Source organism: Arachis stenosperma, chromosome 5 (assembly GCF_014773155.1).
Source record: "Arachis stenosperma cultivar V10309 chromosome 5, arast.V10309.gnm1.PFL2, whole genome shotgun sequence".
NCBI lineage: Eukaryota > Viridiplantae > Streptophyta > Magnoliopsida > Fabales > Fabaceae > Arachis > Arachis stenosperma.
Window position 1 is genome coordinate 16870051 of NC_080381.1, and position 21535 is coordinate 16891585.

The 21535-nt window shown below is 34.7% G+C and overlaps 1 protein-coding gene across 2 annotated transcripts; it reads right to left on the reverse strand.

Moving 5' to 3' along the window:
- Positions 1-1828: 1828 nt before the first annotated feature.
- Positions 1829-16750, reverse strand: LOC130979640 (lysine-specific demethylase JMJ17). 2 transcript variants are annotated; one of them, XM_057903127.1, is made up of 34 exons: positions 16677-16740; positions 15245-16580; positions 14368-14425; positions 12690-12812; positions 12292-12349; positions 12063-12199; positions 11514-11675; positions 11325-11411; positions 10351-10524; positions 9901-10053; positions 9628-9813; positions 9443-9508; positions 9185-9280; positions 8969-9055; positions 8681-8797; positions 8389-8596; positions 8208-8272; positions 8049-8107; positions 7831-7962; positions 7546-7696; positions 7131-7466; positions 6680-6853; positions 6424-6485; positions 5964-6042; positions 5412-5561; positions 5202-5335; positions 4959-5076; positions 4794-4867; positions 3889-4033; positions 3598-3747; positions 3372-3467; positions 3196-3291; positions 2901-3091; positions 1829-2434 (listed from the first exon to the last, which is right to left on the reverse strand). In XM_057903127.1, the coding sequence occupies exons 2-34, from the start codon at positions 16576-16578 to the stop codon at positions 2164-2166; spliced, it is 5529 nt and encodes a 1842-aa protein (XP_057759110.1). In that variant the 5' UTR covers positions 16579-16580; positions 16677-16740; the 3' UTR covers positions 1829-2163. The 2 variants fall into 2 exon arrangements, with proteins under 2 accessions (XP_057759110.1, XP_057759109.1); XM_057903126.1 differs by having other exon boundaries at positions 15245-16750.
- Between the last annotated feature and the right edge of the window lie 4785 nt (positions 16751-21535).

Sequence of the window (21535 nt, forward strand, 5' to 3'; positions counted from 1 at the left end):
ATTTTCGGTGAATTTATTCTGATAAGTTTTACATAATTCAAAACTCTTCATCTTCCTCCTCCCTCATCTTCTACTGTTTTTTCTTTTTTTTTTTCATCATCACCATCTTCTTATTTTTCTTATTCGTCTTTTTATTGTTATTTTACCTTTTCAAGTTTCTTCTTGTTTTACTCTCATAACAAGAATGAAAACCAAAAAAATCAAACAAAAAAGAAGAAAAAACATATAATGCTGCAAAAATTACTTGGAGAATGATGAACTTACATTCATTCAACTAAAAGATAAAAATAAATAAAAAAAGAAGAAGAAAAAAATGCAGTGTTAAAGGAAACATTTTTGTGTAGTTACAGCAAATTTCAATGTAAAACTAAGACATTTATGTGTATTGTTTAAGAATTTTTCGTGGATTTATACTGATAAATTTTGCATAATTCAAAACTCTTTCTCTTCCTCTTTCTCATCTTCTGCTGCTTCTACTTTTTTTTTCATTATCATCACCATCTTTTTTTTTCTATTCATCTTTTTTTTCTTGTTTTACCTTCTCAAGTTTCTTCTTATTTTACTCTCTTAATAAGAACAAAAACAAAAAAAGCTCAAATAAAAAAGAAGAAACACATAATATTACAAAATTACTTGGAAGAAGATGAACTTACATTCATTCAACTTAAAGAAAGAAAGAAATAAGAAAAAAAAAAGAAGAAAAAAAATGCAGCATTAGAGAAATTATTTTTGTGTATTTGCAGCAAATTTTGGTGTAAAACTAAGACATTTATGTGTATTGTTTAAACATTTTCGGTGGATTTTTACTGATAAGTTCTGCATAATTCAAAACTCTTCATCTTCCTCTTCATCATCTTCTACTACTTCTTCTTTCTTTTTTTTATTATCATCACCATCTTTTTTTTTTCTTATTCATCTTCCATTTCTTGTTTTACCTTCTTATATTTCTTCTTGTTTTACTCTCTTAACAAGAATAAAAACAAAAAAAATCAAACAAAGAAGAAGAAGAAACACATAATGCTATAAAATTACTTGAAAGAGGATGAATTTACATTCATTCAACTAAAAAAAGAAAGAAATAAGAAAAAAAAAAGAAAAAAAGAAGAAAAAATGCAACATTAGAGAAAACATTTTTGTGTAGTTACAGCAAATTTCGGTGTAAGATTAAGACATTTATGTGTATTGTTTAAGAATTTTTGTTAGATTTATACTGATAAATTCTTCATAATTCAAAACTCTTCCTCTTCTTACTCTTCATCTTCTACTGCTTCTTCTTCATCTTCTTATTTCATTTTTTGATAATTCTTTTCGAATTCAGCTTTAAAGCTTCCTTCACTTTTTGTGACAATTTTGAGAGATTTTTCAGAGATTTTGATCGCTATTTGAATTTTGAGCATTGTGATTTTGATTGAGAGAAAAAAAAATCGTTCCCGCTATTTAAGAGTTGAGAGAGCAAAATACGCAATCTAAACTGAGAATTATTTTTGTTGGGTTTAGATAAATTTATATGAACTTGTATGCCCAAAAGACTTATATGCATAGCAAGCTAAAATAAAATATAACAATTTTATTATCAAAATCTTTTTTTTTTTGGGACAAAAAATTGGATACACCCAGTCACCCACTATACATTAGTTTGTCCAAAAACTTAAATATTAATTAGAAAATAATACTAATAGAGGCTATTGAATGAAAATAGATAATTAAAAAAATATATAAAAAAATTTTAAATAAAAAACTTATCTGACAAATAATAATAGATGAAATATTAATTTCTATTTATGATAATACTTATGTATTAACATATATATAGTGCAAAGATGAATATACTTATATGGTTGAGTAGACTCACTCATTAAACAGGAGTTATATAATCCGGGGCCTTGCGACAAATTAGTTACCGGGGAATTCTTTGTTTAACAAACTTAATCGTAATTTTGCATTCTATTTTCAGCTGCATAAACACTAGTAGCATTGAGTGAATTCACACCATCGTTATAATAAATCTGGATGGCGTGACATGCAAACAAATAAATAGCTACCACTAACAAGGAATTACAGATTAGATTTCCCCCATATTGAGATGGATTAAAAAAGATAGAGATGACATCATAAGAATCAATGGAATCAATTTAATGGCCAATGAGTATCTAATATGCATGCTTATCGTTGTGTGTATAGAATTGGAGTAAGACTTCGAAGCTCAACACGTTTCTTAGCTGCTCTTCTAAAAGGCTTTCGGTTTTGCCACCTAAGACATTCTATCCCATTTAATTTCCTACATCTACTACTATCTCTATCTTCTGCTGCTGTTACTGTTGCTGTTGTAAACATCTTGCAAGTGACATTGCCCACATCTCTTTTCTGTTTCTTTCTTGGGTTTGTGTGCCTCGGAGATGGGGTTTTAGGCTCCACAAATTTAGCACTAGCTAATCTGCAAAGCACAAAAACATAATAATCATGCAATAGAAATTTACACCATGTTATGTAATCCTCTAGCAGAACACTATTACAAATCTCACATCTTTTAAGAATAAGGTCTCTAATAGCTTATAAGTGTGAGACATCTCTCATCCAAAGAGCTAGCTTTTGGGATTGAATTACGTCCACTTAATCTCAGTTCTAATATGATTTCAAAACCTATCCGATCCAATGATGTTGAACCACCCACATGCAAATGTTTACGCTCTAAATGATCATTGCGAGGTGTGAAGGGGATGTATTATAAGTCTCACATCTCTGGACTCGCAAAGATAAGATCCCTAGATAGTTTATAAATGCGAGGCCCTCACCCGATGAACTACCTTTTGGAGTTTAATTAGGTCCACTCAATTTTATTTCTAATACTTTCAATAAAAGCTACGGTTGAACAAACCGAATTTCATAAGAAAAAATGTGACCTCTCATGGTTTGTAGGCAATGGTTCTTCTGCACAGGGGTTGCATGCAGGACAAATGTAGAGCTGCTGCGTGCATGGTAATTTCATGCAATCAAAATGGTACCATTCATTGCATTGTTTGCATGCTATCATCCCTTTCTTATCATAAGGCTTTCGACATATACAGTAAAGCATGCATCGAGACCTCAACATCTGCCAACAAAAACCACCTCTTCATTAACACCATCTCCACAAGTTATATTAAAATAAATATAAATGAGAATCTCCAGATTTTAATAACCATGAAAAGTGCTTACCTTGAGTTCCTCATCAACATCAACAGGCAAGTTTTCACCTTCTACTATTACTTCCAAAACTTTATCTAGGCTGAGTGCCCCAGAATCGTTTGCCACCTGCCCATGGTGATACGTATTAAGAACCTGAATCAAAAGGAGGTACAGGGACACAATAACAAGGGGAAAAAGATCACCACCTTTTTTGCTAGTTCTGCCCACTGCAAACCCAAGCAATTCACATTTGTAAGTTTAAGCATATAGTGGTCTTCAGCTGATATTTCCATATCCACTCCCTGCCATGTTCTTTGAAATTTAGTAGCCTCAAAGTTGCTTTAATTCAAAAGAAATTTTATAAAACAGAAAAGTGAAACAAGTACTTGAAATAAATAAGGCTACCACATCAACCTAACCAACAGCAAGTACCTCATTCATATGCTTCTGAATCTGCCGGATTGTGGGCTTGCATACACCATTTAGCAATCTATTGACTTGAATTTTCCACAAGTTTTTTGCTAAAGCCAACTCAAGGTCAGAATTATCATGTTCATCATAGACACCAGCCACATCGCTAGCCTGTATATAAAACTTCAGTAAGCAAAATGAACCATATTGTGACCAGTGTCCAGCCAAGTGAGATGAAATAATCATATTCCACAGTGAAACATAATATGAATTAAAACTAGTAATAGGCTCTTAAATAGATGGATAACATACCTTTATAGCTTTCATCAATTTTTCAGAGACAATGCTTATATCTTCATCAACAACAGTTGATGCAAAGTTCAGTATTTCTCTCAAGAAAGATTTGCACAGAAGGGCTTTCTCAACAAGTTCATTCAGAACTTCCATTTCATCAATCCTGCATAGACTAAATTTTGTTACCCAAAGTAACTGTTGGGTGAAATGGTATAGAGAATTAAAACATCATCTGCAACTATCAATATGAAGTGTAGAAGATAGCTTTACGAAATAAATGTATCTAAGGCATGTTTTGCAATGCTATGATTTTCGACATGGAGAAAATAAAAGGCAAGAGCATTTTGTTTAGTTTAAAACTTTATATGTATTCAGGGAGCCGGAGTGGCTCAAGTGACTTGACAAGCAAACTAGGAGATGCATCACAAAGAAATTGTTACTGTAAGACAAAACATAAATCATGGCCGCAGCTCCAACCTTTTTCCCCTAAACTTAGACAATTATTCTTTTCTACCTGAAAATTCTATTAATTCAATATACAATATCTATATGGTAATTAAATACAATTATTCTTTTCTACTTGAAAAGCTACGCTTAATAGATATATCCTTCTTCTGCTTTGTTTTTGTATAAGGAAACTCTTACCCCAAGAATGTATTATCCTTCTCCTCATCTTAATGAAATCTCCTTTTATCAAAATAATAATAATAATAATTAAAAGAATACAATGGCTCCATTTTATTTTATTATTTTGGTATCAAATGATTTATTAATTTAGTATGAAATTTACATGGCTTTTATCATGTGTAACATCATCTCTTGGAAATCCATGTGTTCCTGTTTGAGTAACATGATAAATCTTACTGAATCAATAATGGTCGATGCATACGATGAAAATAAAGATTTGATGTGGATCACAATACCTCAAACAGAAATGTTCAGCTTCCGACAGAAGAGCAGTGAGAATTTTCAATTCAATACGCTTCTTACCAAACCTCTGCACCAAGCAAAAGAAATAGAATGAATATGTGAGCTTTTGTGAAATTATGACTAGTTTGGTATGGCTAAAATGATTTGATATACTATACCAGGAGGCCACCTCCACTTGGATAAGGAGATTCACCAATCAAAATTGCACAGTAAGGGCATTTGTAGTTTTCAGTGCAGATGTCCTTTGGTGTTAGTCCAATGCACTGCAAATGATAGCTGTCCAGAAGGAAGATAACGATAGATAGAGAAAATATATCAAATGTAAATTCATAGTAACAAAATAACCGCAAAAAGTTAGAAATAAAATTCCATTATTTGAAACAAGGCAATAAGTACTTTACCAGTCCATACAAGTGGAACAAGTAAGAAATTCCTGATACTCAGAATGCAAAAGACAGCAAATGCAGAGGTTTTGATCCTTCCTTTCTTTAACATCACCATATATGAACAATGATCTATCTAGAGTCTGTTTTATCTGAAAAATATCAGGCAAGACCCTAAGTATGTAGAATATACAAATGAGACGCAGAAATATATTTTAAAATCCATACCTTCTCCAGCACATTAAACAGCAAATTGTCAGTTTGGACAGAAGATCCTATTTTGTCTAAGCATCGTTTCTTCCAATTTTCCACCTTCTCAACTTCAGATAAAATCATATCCAGCTCTGAGCAACTGAAAGCAACAGTATCTCCAAGCTCCTGAATGCAATTAAATCATATTTGATGACTCTTCTCAACTAAACCAATGATATGATATTTAAGTCCTACTAAAATACATCATGACTGGTAAAGCCTTGGTGAAAGTTGTGAAAGCTTCCACCTTTTAACCATAGCTTTCACTTTTATACTATAACTTTCACCTTTTTAAACCGGTATGCTATCAAGAAGCTCAGCACTAGAAGAAAATCTCTAAGGAGAGAAAGCAATTAACTACCAGTCTTTCACCCATAGTAATTTTTTATTTTATTTTCTTTTTTTGGTGGTAGCGGCTAGTTGTAGCTTAGCCACCGGTAAAAGAAGATTACAACTATGAATGCAGCTTAAAATATACTCATCAATTGTATGCATAAGGTCACCTATTGATGCATCGAAAAACTATACCTTCAGATGCAACATCAATGACCAAGTTCGATCCCTAGAATTCAGGCCAAAAAATTGGTGCACTTGTTCTTGCCATAACCTAAAGTAAAAATGAAAAAACAATTGCGTATGCAATCAGTCAATAGTGATATAAACTAGTAATATATTCTTGGCCAACATAATTTAGTCTAGTAAAAACAAGGGTTCAGAGAGCAATGTCAGAAGGCATGGACTCAATTTGAGAATGGCTTCAATAATGAGATAAAAAAAACCTTTGGCTCCAAATTTGCATGCCAGAAATCTAAATCCCTTAACAAAGACTTCACAAGAATAGAAAAGGCCAATATATAAAGAACACCCAAAAGAAGGATGGATTGCCATTGAAAATACTAAAAACAAAATTAAATATCATAAATACAATCTTAATACTACAACCAACAAAATAAGCTTTTTTTTTCCATTTTTAATAGAAAAGACTTACATATGTTTTCTAATGGCTTCTTCAAGTTGACCATATACTGCTCCAAAGGTCATATTAACATTCTGTAAGTGGGGGGAAAAAAAAAAAGAAAAAGTGGTAGATGTAAGAAGAAAAGTCATTCATTTATCATTATGCACCCAACATAGTGAAAAAGTTGTTCATTTATCATTATGCTGTTGTTGTTTCTTGTTAATAGATAGATAGATCATAGATGAGACATGAGATTGTAACTTCAGAAACTTGCATAATATAGTACCTTATAATCATTAAGAGTATCTTGAACCTCGATCAAATGGCATCTTCTAGAATTACAAGGTCGAGACATTTCCTCCAACGCTCTCCTAAGCCATTCAACTCCATCAACCAGAACTTTCAACAGCGCACCAGAAACAGAGGAATGAGAAAGACCTTCCGCAACCTCCAAAACATCCTACATTAACAATCAGCAAGCATGTCGCACAAATAAGTGTTTTTATTCCTTATATAAGAAGAAATTCATCGAGATAGAAGAGATACAAAGACCGGAAAGAACAAGGAATCCTCTTGGATCCTCACAAACAAGATTTAAAAAGGCAGCGCAATCAAATATTGAGAAGGTGGAAACAGCAGCAAAGCATACATTAAAACCAACAAGTCACGGAAAGACAACTTGGGTACACTACAAATACAAGCTTAGAAGCATATTTGACTAAAGCAAAAATACTAACCTCTAACGATGGCGGACAATCACTGAAACAAAGGGCTCTTTTGCACCATTGTAGTGTAGAACAAGATGCTTGAAGTTTTGAAATCTCTATGAAGTCAAAACCAAGTGAAACACCAGATGCTATAGCAGATTGGATTCTTGCAATCAAATCTTCCACCCTAAACATTAAATCACTGCTTACTCCATCAACACAGTTATCCAATTCGAAAAGGCACTGACAATCATCCAGTAGAGAAGATGCTTCACATTCCCAAAGTTTGCAGTTCTTCAAAACTAGTTCCAGCATCCTTCTTTCTCCCAAAGATACTTTAAGAAGCTTTGATTCAGAAACCAACATCTAGTAGTGCAGAATTAAACTGTCATATTATGATCATAATATTTTTGGGAAGATAACAAAGGATGGACAAAATATGAACCTGCAAGTCCTCAACTTTCAGCAAAGAACTTGAAGCACACGGAGAAGAGACTAAATATGGCTTTGAATTCCTTAACCATAAATTAGCTTCAGAAAATGCGTCTTTAACATCATTAAGTGAAGGAAGAATAGCAAATATATTTTCTGAATCCCTACAAACAAGCAATGAAACAAAAATATTCCCAGGAGCCAAAATTAGCTTGCTGAGCTGAGTTCAGTAAACACCTAAAAAACAAAACAAAAAAACATGAAAAAAACAACAACAACAACTCAGACATTGTTGAACCTGATCATGTCCTCAAAGTCAGAAATAGGATTCTCATGTGAAAGAATCTCTCTAGCCCTTTCCTCCCAAGGTATGGCAAGAGCAAGGACACAAGATAAATTAACGAATAGTTCCTCTTCCTCAATGTGTAGCCTGAAGAATCAATAACAATATTAGTTGAATAAAACTAAAGCCAAATGACATGTCAGTTCAAATGAGGAAAGGAAGTAAAATGTTACATTTTAGCTTCCTCTAGCAGTTGCTGAATGAATTCCAAAGGCATTCTAGAATCATGAGCCTGTACCAATTTGATATAATTTCTATCATTTCTCAATATTGTAAGAATTTATTGAGCATATAATACCAAAATTGGTGAGCTTGGTAAAATGATGACTAACCTTCAAAGCATTCTCCCGGCAACTAGCTTTCTTTAGCTCCATCTCAACTAATGGCAACTCATCAACTGCAAAATATAAACTGAACCTTCAGGTACCGTAAATTAACAATAAAAGAAAAAATACCAAATGCACAGGCCTTCAAAAATCTAATTGATCATAGATCTGAAATAATCCACAATACCTTGAATTTTTAAAGATGAACCTTCTTCAAAAATGTGCATCAATTCATCAACTGTATTATGTTGATCACCCTGCACATGAGCTCTCCTTAAAAGATCATTAACATGGGCAACCCACAACACAGTATCTGAATGGTATTGTCTTAGAAGCTGCAACTCTGGTACAGCAACTGCAAAATTGTCCCATTCCTTAAGCAGCAAACTAACATTCTGCAGACCTCATTAGTTAATAAAATTATGCCTTTGAATCATCACAAACAATTAAAAGATGTGAAAAAGAAGCAATAGGCAGACCTGTAGATTCATAGGACCTTCTAACATCTCACGACATTGGATGCTACAAGATTCAGCTCGATTTAGCATATTCTCAAACACCTCTATCTCTGGAAGATGAACTTGAAGATCCAAGATCTATTGAAACCATGAATTTCTTAATATGATATAAGCTCAAAGTTAACATCATATTACTTTTCCTTGACTTATTAAGTTACCTTCCATCTTTTTCTTTTTCTTTTTCTTTTTTTTGGATGGGCCATAGAACGATAAACAAATTTAACAAAACCAGAGTAAGGTTTTTATTACCTCTGATTTTAACTTGTAAAGAATGTTAAACTCTAAGACAGTAGGATGTCTCGCAGAGATACACTTTCTAACACTGTCCAGCCATGTCTGTCAAGCCTCAAACAAACAAAAATAATATTAGTGTCCAAACAAACTTATCAGTAAAGTAATGAACAGGAGATTAAACATGGGAAAAGAAAAGTAATATGTGTCAAACTATCTGGTGGCAATGCCTACCTTAATCAAAGTAATCCTCCCTTCTAATTTCTTACTCTCTTTCATGTAGATGGGCAGGCCACAAGCTCTGGAGTATAAAAGTTCCAACTCAGACATCTGGAATGAATAATATTAATCAAATTGAATGGAGTGGAAAGAAAAATTAATGTCATAATATGTTATTACAACTAGCAAAAACATGAGCTTTAAGGAGATACATTTATTGTCAATATGAAGTAATGAAGGCATATGAATAGTCTAGATTCTAGGACAAAGTACCTTTGAACACCTCGATAAAGCAGTATCAATATCCTGAACTAATAACCTCGCTTCTTCAGCGTATTCCTGCAAGAACAAAAGTTTTTATTGTACAAATCCAATTTGCAGAAAGTTACAACCACCAAAAACACTATAGAGCTTCTCAGCCAAAAGACACCATACAGCTTATTCAAGTGAAAAGGCACCTTCAATTTATGATAATTAGGCTCATTGCAAGGTGGGGGATTAAATCTCAATAACTCATCAATGAATTCTAAATGAACTTTCTTTACAGTTGAGTCTTGATACCAAAACTCAATTTTTGTTATGCAATCTCTTATCCCTTCTGCCCACTTCTGAGCTTCAATCAAGGTCTTCACCATATCTCGAACCTATATCCCAAAATAAAGCTGGACTTAGTTGTGTACAGTGCATAATAATTTTGAAGTAATACATCATCAACAACAACGAGAACTCACAGAGTCCATCTCAGAACCAGCCCAAAGAAACTGTTCAGCTTTCCTTAGTGTAGTAACAAATGCATTGCTCAGAAATGGATTCTGAAGAATCGTACTAGATTGCAGAAGCCATTCTGTAGCAAGTTGATTTAAATTAACGGAGATACCTTTCACCTACATGCATTCGAGATCTCAGATTTAAAACAAGAAATATTATTTATGAATAACAATACAAACATCATGTTGTCTAACTTTATTTAAGAAATGCAAAACTTTGTTGACAATCAACTAGGTGGTCGTTGTTAGGGAGGATAACAACATACCACTTTCAAGAGAACAGCTAAGTCAAAGGTATGGAAGTATAAAGACAGCATATCTTTTGATTACAGAAACATAACCAAATCTTACTCTTGCAAACTGGATTATAATTTAACAAGTTCGAAAAAGAACCAAAAAAACTAAATATATAACCTTTTTGGTCAAAGCACCCTGACAAGAAGATTGCCTTCTAACACTTCTACATTCAGCCTTGTCATCAGAAGTAAATTCTTCCATGGAAAAGGCCAAGTCAAACAATTCTGCAAGTGAATGACGGTAGAGAAGACGCAGCTTCACAGTCTTACACTCACAAAGGTGTTCCGAGTGCTGCACAATAAAAACCAAATTCAGCCAATTGAAATGTCACCATCAGTGAGTTAACAAACCCAGACTAGTAAAATCCTGGAAATTTAGAGCATATACAATACAAATAATAATAAGTATGGGTTAAAGTTTCACAGCCACTTGATAAATACAATGATTGGGAATTATATCTTCGGTGGGTGTTTACAAAGCCAATTTAACCTCAAAAGATCAGGACAAAAGAGGTTTGAAAGAACAAATAACCACCAAGAATTAAGACATTGCAAACTTCAATTGGAAATCAAGAGAGACGAAAAAATAAGGGATAAAGTGAAAGAAAAACCAATATTAAGAGGCCAGACGTGTAATACATAAACTGAAAATTGACTTTTGCAAATGCAGCAAATTGATCCCCAGATTTGTCATGGAATAATGCAACTACACTTGCTGGATCAGTACTATCGTAAATTTCAGAAGAATACAAACAAAACAACAGAACATATAATAGCAATTTTCAATCATATGTAAGATGTGAACCAACATGCATATCGAACCAAAATCTTTATGATCACACTGAATATAAGGCAGAATATTGTAAAGAGCTCAAACCAGTCATGTGGATATCTTTAGACGTGTCCATATATCTATTAGTTTCCTTCAAAATTAATAAGATACAGAAAGTTGAATGATTCAACCGAAAAAATTGGAAATACATATAGAGATGAGTTCAGATTTATTTTTGAGTTTTGCATTGATTCAACGTTGCATATGAATGATAGATGCTAATCAAACCCATTAGCAATACCATAAGCACATCTATTTACCTCCAGGCACACAAAAGATGATGGTCGGCAACTGCACACAACAGCAGAGAGATAGAGATATTGCTGGCAAATAATGCATGTTGGATCCTACAAAAGACACCAGTGCATACAACCAGAAGAGAAAGAAATTAGGAATAATCAATTTATGTTGACATAGATTAAAAACAAAACCAACAACAACAACCTTACCTCCTCAGTTCCCACATATTGTGGGCATTTGCGAGGAGTCATGCGAGAATATTTAATTATACCATCTTTCCATAGTTTCTCTCTCCAAGACTTTTCTTTATCTGATATTCTCAACAATTCCTTCTTCAAATATGAAGATACTCTGCTGTCAACATCGCCATGCTGAAACCACGAAAATCAACCAACAAATGTTATATTTTGGTCAAGACTGGTTTTTGTTTGCTAGATTTGAACCACAAACAACATGCCTCAAATATTTACAAAGTTCCCCCCCCCCCCTGATTTTATTTGTTGTTGCCATTATAATTACAGAAACTACTTTATTTTCTTTACCTTTCATGGTTCCAAAATTCTATGAAGAAAACGGTGAAAACAAAAACTTCAGAAAATTTTGAATGCAAGAATTCCCCCCCCCCCCCCCCCCTTCTCAAAAATATGGCATTTGTCATTGCAATAATACAAGAAATAAGCCAAATACTTCGTAGCTTTTTAATGCTGTCTGGAAATTGCAACTTAATTGCATGCAATGAAGTCAGAAGATCTACAAACCTGGGCTACTACACAAAGAAGCTCCTCATGCGACAATACAGCAGGTTTGTGATACCGCTGATAGAGATCAGCACCAAATGCACCAAAAGGTAGCCAGTCAGCTGGAGCAAAATTTACTGCCTCTGCACAATTCAAACCTGAGAACACAAACAAATTATACGAGCTTCAGAGGCACTAGATTGAATAATAAGCTGGTAGTTTTTGATAGATACAATATATAACCACATACCAAGATTGAAACCTCCATGATAAGATCGTGGGAAGGTTATAACAAAATTCCCAGGCTCCTGATGAATGTAAAGAATGGAAGAAAAGTGTCAAAAGGTAAACACATATAACAAGAAAATGAAGAGCAAAATCTCTACAATTGTTCTAGGCATTCTAAGAAAACATGCAAGCAGGTAGACGCAAAGAATCTATAATATGTTCGTAGTAGCAACTTCAATGGAAAAAACTACTACGCCAATCATGATTTCCAATTCCATTTAGTGTGGAGTGCTTATTTACAATATAAAACATTTCTCTTCTGATTTCACAATTTCAATAAAAGCAAACAATCAATCATGCATTTACAATAGTAAGCCAAAAAAAAGAAGGTTCACTAATAATGAGCAAGGTATATGAAACCTGAAGTACGCTGTAGACAGGAACCCCATTTTCTTGCAAGACAGATGGGTTTAACATAGTAACAAGCTGGAAAAGTAGATCAGGTTGCGCATCGAAAAGATCAGGAAGACTACTTCTCATCACCTACAATGAAGTTGATCATTTTACTGTCATTATAAATAAGTATTTGAACACTCACATAGGTGGACTCTTCCATTTAAAAAATAAATAAATAAAAATAATAAATAAATCCTTAACAAAAAAAGAAGAAAAGCATTTTTATTTTGGAGTTAAACAAAGGAGATATAATACATAAGATCTAATAAAGAAGCAATTAATAAATGCACATAAAGTGATATTTAGACAGTATTACCAAAAGTCCAAAATTTGAATCACATCATATGCCTGATATACATTTATAACAATGATAACAAAATGCTTTATCTTAAAAAAAATTTGAAAAAATCTCTATAAACATGTGAATTGTAAAATATTTTTACATTTAGAAAATGAAATATTGTATTGGCTTAAATAAGATTTTGGTTCCTATAAAATACTCTTTTTGGTTTTGGTCCCTATAAAACTTTTCTTTTGATTTTAATCCAGTCAAATATAGGTGGTCTCTATTTTAGTCCCTATTGTAATGCAGCATCAGCACTTAAACGGAGCAAACTATTGACAACAAATAAAATAGAGACTTTAAATATTACTAGATCAAAAAAAAAAATATAGGGACCAAAATCAAAATAAGAGTATTTCATAGAGACCAAAAATTTATTCTAAGTCTATCTTTATTCATAGTACACTAACTATAACAATCTGAGCCTTTTCTCACTAAATGAGATAGACTACATAGATCAAGCAACACCATACTGGCGAAAAATCATATCTATACTTAAACTATTTCAAAATCCAAAGTACACCAAAAGATAGAGATTCTTCACAGGCAAGGCTATCTAAATTTAGTGATATTATCAATTCATAAAAGTTGTTTATTTTACATAATCAAAATTCCAAATTTTAACTAATAAATTCTAAAAATCACTTCAATCAAATTATTGAAGGAATCCCTCTATGCTATGGGTGTATTTGTTTCATTTTTTGGGGCAACCAAGTCACTTTTTATCTTAAATGAACAGAATATTTAAAAAAATCTTTTCAACTTTTTAATAGAAGCTGAAAGAATGGCTTCTCCAAAAAATACTTTTAGCTCTAAGAGTATGAGCTAAGCTTTAGTATAAGTGTAATGCAGGATCATTCCCTGCGGCCAGCAACCTGCAGAGCTGCCATAACTACCCCACCTACTATAACTAAATTAGCATGTTGATTACTATCAGATCTATGTGGCCAATAAGTCATGGCTATGTTGGTATTCCACCTCTCTGCTAGGTTTTGTTTTACCTTGTAAATTACAAATAAATTGATTTTTCAATGACTGGAACCCCTTTCAAAATATTGTCCATCTATCTTTACTTATCTTACATCTCTAGTTCCTGTAAAGCAAATAAATCCTGTACCTACGGCTACCATGTGCTTATAAATGTGAATGATTAGGTTCTACTAGAAAATAGAATCAGATAAAGCTGGTTAATTCTTTTTGGCAACTTTCAATCCTACAAGTGAAAGGATGGAAAAGCAATAGAAGTAGAAGAGTAGAAGAAGTAATAACACAGTGAAATTCAAGAACCCCAAGACATACCTTCTCAAATGCACTGGCTTGATTGCCAGGAACACTGTACCAGCACTTTGGCTCTCCCCTAGAACAAAATTGAAATCAGGACCAGATTCGTAAGGAAAAAATACATGATTTCAGGTAGAAACGTTTAAAAATGTCAAGGAATTACAGCAATAGTAACGAAATGTTAAGGAATTGCTGCAATACTAACCAGATGTGTAGACTTCTAGTCATAAAGCCATACCAGTACTGTAGAATATATTACCCTCTTCCATGTATACATTATATTCCCAGAAAGAAAGGGCAAAAAAAAATAAAGTGTATGATAACCTCTAGGTGTTCGAGAGACCTAGCTCTTCCAGGTCCATTTCCAATCATTTCCAACCTTTCGGAATGCTCCACTTAGCACTCTCCCACATCCTATATAGTTCTTACCACCTCACTCCACATGCCTACTCAGCAGAGTTTGCTACAAATGTTCATACCCCACTATTTGTTAATTCTCACTATGTGTAGTTCCTTGTTTGCCCTTATCTTTCTTTCACTCTTTAGCATAAGACTTTTTGATGGGCATTGGAACCAATAATGAAAGTCAAAATTAAATCCCATGATTTCTTTGTATTCTTACACGTAGGGTACTTCATAGGCATTTCAGGATCTCCATAATACATATATAAGTTGAATGAACTAGTGACAAATTTCCCACATTTAAGCCATCCCTAATATAATAAAATCACCTGGTACTACAGTAAGGTTGGTACATTATCCAAAAAAAACAAAAATCAGGCCATTGATGGTGCTGATAACTAATGTATTAGAAATAAATAACAAGATAACTTGTGCAATAAATAACAAGATAATTTGTACGGGGACAGCACAAGTGAATAAAATTAGAGCATACCAGTGTAAATAATTCATTGAGTAAAAGCAGTGATCCTCGAAGTGCCAGCAAAAAGATGAGAACAACATCCCAATATATAGCCAGGGTACCATAACACCAGTGATATTGTGTTGAATAGATCTAAGCATTGAGCCTTTCAGCTTTGGCAAGTTATTGAGATTCCATGGGATTGTTGCGTATTCTTGCCATAACTTGTCGTCAACGGATTGCATTTTCTGATCAGCAACGCGTGGAAAACCACTTCCATATACAGATGTATCCAAGTCATTTCCATACATAACCTCAACTTCACCAACTGATCCTTCGACAATCTCCCAAAATTTTTTCTCCATCTGCACCCTTGAAACAGGCCCTGATCCAAACCATCTCCTCCTTGACCGATCAGCAATACGCCTAAAGGCTTCCAATGTGTAATGCTTCCCAGGCACAAAACCAAAGCTGTCCCTATCAGAATTCAAGCAGCTGAAACAGTACCAATTTCCCTGTGGAATTTGCTTCAACGGCGGGGAAAGACAATAAGTATGCCAGCCCTTATCGCACCTATCACACAAAAGCATGACTTCACCGTGCAAACCACTCTTGCACTGCTCACAAATCTGATCACGTTCTTCTTCTACATGTACTTTACAATCCTTAACTTTCAGACCACTAACCCTCCGGGGATGCTTCTTGGACGTCGAGGATTGCACTCTGTGATCACTCTTCCTCTCATCTCTCTCACCTTTCTTACAGTTCACAGCAGTCCCTTGATTCATCTTATTATAAAACTCCTCATAATCATACAAATGCTCCCGGTACAATTGACACAACACATGCTTAGCACAATCCGTAATCTTCCCGGCCGGCCTCAAAAACCTAGCAACATCCCCCCACTTCTTGGCATCAACAACCTTATCGTACCCGCCAAATCGCTTAACCGCATTGAACAACTTGCATAAGTCCAAGTCCTCCCCTTCAAACACAACCCTCTTTCTAGACTTCTTACCACACTGGTCCTGCAAGAACCTAGAGTACTCCAAGTCAAAAGTCATGGAGTCCGATGCGGCGGGGCGAGCCTGGAGCTTGTGAATGGCCTGTGTCTTGGTGGGAAAAGTGAAAGTATCCAGATCCAAAGCAAAAGGAGGGTTCCAACCCTTAGGTGGAACAATCCTACAAATCCCATAAGGCTCAGCCTCAGGCCTAATCTTGTAAATATAATCTAAGGGATCCTTGAACTCATCCTCAGTAGGGTAATACACAGGACCTGAGGGTACACTGGTGGACTCGCAGCAGGTAACAGTGTTGCTCGCCCCAACTACACCCTTCTCCACAGCCCTAGGTCTACCCTTCCCCATCACTATACATACCAATTCATGAATGTGCAGTGCACAACACAACACTCAGATATAGAAAGTATGAAAATGAGTAAAGAGCTAAGGTTTATGGCGCTTACCTTCTGAGAAGTGAAGTCAATGAGAGTGGATAAATTATGGTTTATGGTTTATGGATGGTGTAAGTGGGGACTAGTCTTTTGGGGCTTTTGTTTTAAAGGAGCAGTGTCTGTTGATTTTTTTATATAAAAAAGGAGGATGGAGCAATGCTGGTGTGCCGTGGGACAATGGAAAACCTTCGTGGGAAAGATAACATTCAATAAAGGGTTGGGCTTTCAATCTCAGGCCCAATATGTTCAATCCATAGAGACCCAAATCACCCTAATTAGTAATTATTGAACACGTAATTAAGAACAATGCGTTTCTGGAAAAAAACAAACAAACAAACAAAGAAACAAAAAGAACAATGTGTTTTATTTTTTCAAAACCAAATTTTCTTTTATTATTTCTAATACTTGAATTCAATTTTTTTTTAAAACTCAACATATTTATCATTTTAACTAATACTATATTTAATATTATTATACATTATATATTTGTCACCAAAAAAGATCTACATTATATATTTTAAAAAATATTTTTTATTTTCATTTTAACTAATAATTATTTTACATAGCTTTTAATAAATAAAAATTTAAGATTTTTACTATCATCCAATTAAATTTATCCATTTTTTTACATGACCATGTACGATTGTTTATAGTTGTAAACTTCTCTTATGGTCAGAGAACATAAAAGTTAAATTCTTTTTTTAATCACCTTCAAAAGGTAATGAAAATAATTTTTAATATTTTTAAAAAATAATTTTAAATATATTTTTTATACATATTTATTGTTACTTCTATAATAAAAAAATCAATTTTATCACAATAATTTCTTGTAAGAATAAATTATTTGGATAAATTAAATTTTAAAATTTTAAAATAACATATTTTCAAAGACAATTTTTAAAAATGAAATAAAATTTTTTAAACCAAACAGTTGAATATTGTACTCTTATTATTGTCTAGAATAAAAGAGCATTGTACTCTCTATTTTTTTAAGTAAATAAAGGTGATTGCTATTGACCTTGTTCATTCCTGGCCTAAAACATATAGCCATGCCCAAAAAGGATAAAAGCCCATCCAGTAAAGGTGGTTACTCTTACCCGACCTCATAGAGGTTAGACACGACAACAAGAGATTAGCGCTGCTTATTTTAAATAAGCAACCAACTCCTGAAATATCTCATACTATCTCTCCACTTTATCTAGAAGGGAGATCTTAACAAATTTCCAAGAATAAGAGAACGGTCATCTACCATCAAATGTGAAACTACTCTAAAGAGGTGGTTATCTTTCTAGTATAAATACACTACAAAACCTCAGGTATATTCAAGACCCAATCTACTAAAACATGCTTAAAGTCATTGTTAACTTAGGCATTGGAGTCTCTTGTAGGTACCACCCTCACCCCTTCACGAGAAACACGGACGGCGGCACCTCGGTTCCAACACAAGTCAAACGCTGCCTCAGAATGAGTCTGGACCTCAATTCCAGGCCCAAATACAATCCTGTTTCAGGTAACCCTCAGAACATTGGCACCGTTATCAAGGACCTGAAAGTCTACATCTATGTATGGCGGACAACCAATATGAAGATGGTTATACAGCATCTAAGTCGGAACCAAAGCCCCACAACGACGACCTAACGCTTGCATTACCTCCACCCCGGGAGAGAACAAATGCCCCCCACGAGGAAGGAACGTCAGAAAATAATCATCCGCGACGGATTCACTCAGAAGTCCACCCACCTGAAGACGAAGAACCTCCACATCTGACGGAGATATTAGGGTTGGTTCACGGCCAACACAGTTGATTGGAACAATTCAAACAAGAGGCTGAACGACAACGAGAAGCAGAAAGAGAATTACGAAAATAAGTACGACGACGAAAAGAGTTGGAGGAAAAGCTCTCAAAGTTAGAAGCCGACCTTTGAAGACTAGAAAATCGAGCAGATCGGAAGGAAAGCCCTCTTGGAGGAAAAGATCTCTTCATTGAAGAGATTATGCGAGCCAGAGTTCCCAGAAATTTTAGGACCCCCGACATGGATCTCTATGACGGAACGACCGACTTGAGGCATCACCTCAATAATTTCAAAAGTCGGATGTACCTAACTGATACTTCCAATGCAACTCGTTGCAAGACCTTCCCGACAACACTACTAAAGCTGTAATGAAATAGTTTGTCAACTTACCACCCAAGTCAGTAACTTGCTTTAATGACCTGGCAAGGAAGTTCTTTACCCAATTTTTAATTCAAAAAGATAAAGTCAAACATGCTCCAAGCCTGCCCGGGGTCAAACAAGAAGTCAAATAGACACTCCAAGATTATATGGAGAGATTTAATAAAGCCTGCTTGGAAATACAAAATTTACCTCCTGAAGCGGTAATAATGGATTTGGTTAATGGCCTTAAAGAAAGGTCATTCTCCCAATCCATATCCAAGCGAAACCTGACCTCCTTATATGAAGTACAAGAGCGGGCAGAAAAGTACATCAACTTGGAGGAAAATTTTCGACTTAGAGAGCCTCCTCCGAGGCCAAACTTGTCCTACCAAGCTCGGAACAAGGAGAAGGAAGCTAAGAAAAGGGAGGAGTATAACTCAAAAAAGCCTTGAAGATACCACAACTACACCCCACTCCGAGTCTCTCTTGTAGATGTTTGCAGGGATATATGTCACACTGAAAAGCTTCCACCTCCTCGGCCCATCAAACACAAAAAGGCTAGAAGTCGGATAGAATATTGCGAGTACTACAAGCTGTATGGAAATTCGACAAATGATTGTTATGACTTAAAGAATGTCATAGAAAAGCTAGCCAAGAAAGGTCGGCTAGAAATTAAAGGTACCTAGTCGAGAGGTCGAACGACCAAAGAAAGAAGAAAAGAGATGATGATGACGAAGGACGGCGAGATCGACCCCCACAAACTTTTGAGAGGTACATACACATGATAAATGGAAGGTTTGTAGGAGGAAAAATCACTAAATCCTCACGTAAAAGGCATCTTAAAGAAGTATACCAGGTTGGGAAAAATAACAAAGTTCCCAATTTACCCACAACTTCGTTCACCAAAGATGATGCACAAGGGGTGACACTTGGCCACAACGACCCAGTAGTAATAACAATGATCCTTGCAAATACATATCTCCATAGAACTTTGATGAACCAAGGGAGTTCAGCGAACAAACTGTTTAAGTCCGCTTTTGACAAACTTGGTGCACGGATTTGAACTCCGCACAACTGAACCGGCAAGTGCACCGGGTCGTCCAAGTAATACCTCAGGTGAGTGAGGATCGAATCCCATGAGGATTGTCGGATTGAGCAAGCAATGGCTATCTTGCAAGTCTTAGTCGGGGGATTAGAAAATATGATTGTTTGGTTGGAAGCATAAACGAAATAATAAAGAAAAAAAATACCAGATTGATGTGAAAGCAGTGATAAAGATTCAGTTAAGGCTTCGAAGATGCTTTATCTTTCCGGATTAACTTTTCTTACTGTCTACTTCAATAACAAATGATTCCTTCAATGGCAGCCGTACGTGATTAACTCATGTCCTCTCATCAATTTAATCTCTTCTGAACCATAGCAGTCTACTATATTCGTGTAACTCATGTCCTCTCATCAAGTCAGCTCTTGAATTCTTACTATAGCCGAAGATGAGGCTTTAAGCAATTGATGATTAGATTTTTGACGGTTTAGAATTTCACTAATGAAATCTCGTTGTAAAATATAGTTTCTAAACCAAACAATAATCCTTTCATACAAAAAGTTATTTGTCACTAGTACAAACCCCTAAAATTTATAAACCGAAGTATTGGACCTCGGGTCGTTCTCCCTAGGATTTACAATAAAGTGTCTTGTTATTGGTTGTGAGTTATTTTAGGGTTTTGATAAGAGGCATGAAAGATAAATGGCAAGAAAGTAAACTAATGGCTAAAAAGGTCTTGGCAAGGGTTGGTGGTCAAGGAGTTCTATCCTAATCACTAACTACAATATGAGAATTGGCAAGGATTAATCTCATTAAATCATCCTCTAACTAGTAGTAAAGGAAAGTCAAATGAGCTATATCAATCCTAGTCCATAATTCCTAACTCTCCACTAATTCAATTAGTGAGAACTAGAGTCAATGGCTCCCAATCATCAATTACTTGGACATTAGTAACTCAAGAGGTCCTAAGTTACCTTTCCAAGCCAAGAGTATAAAATTCTACTCTAAAATCCAACCAAGCATTTCATCAAACACTTGGAAGGCACAAAAGAAAAGCATAGTAAATTGACAACAAGAATTAATTCTAACTACAATAGAATACAAAGAATTAACAACAACAATCAAGGAAATCACAATTATCATGAATTACCTCAAATTGCATTATTGAAAGAAAACAAATGAACAACAATCCATCCAAAACAAAATGAAGAATTACAATTATTAAAGCATCTCACTAGAATGAGAAAGAGGAGAAGATTAAGATTTGATAAAGGAGAAGTGGATTAAAGCATGAATTAAACCTAGATCTAAGAAAAGAGATTAACCTAAACCTAATCCTAATTCTAGAGAGAAGTGAGAGCTTCTCTCTCTAAACTAACTCTAACTAATCCTAATTCTAGAGAGAAGTGAGAGCTTCTCTCTCTAAACTAACTCTAACTAATCCTAATTATGCTATATGGTAGAATGATGATGATTATTATTATGCCTTTCCCTCAATCCTTGATCCTTTTATTCCTTTCTATCATTAATTGGCGCCAAAATGGGTTCAGAAAACCCTCCCAAATCGTCAGACACGTGTTGCTTTAATGATGTCATGTGCGGGCGTCACGCGTGCGCGCACGGTACGCGTGCGTGTCCCTGGCCGATTCTGCAATGTGCGCGTGGGCGCCTTGTGC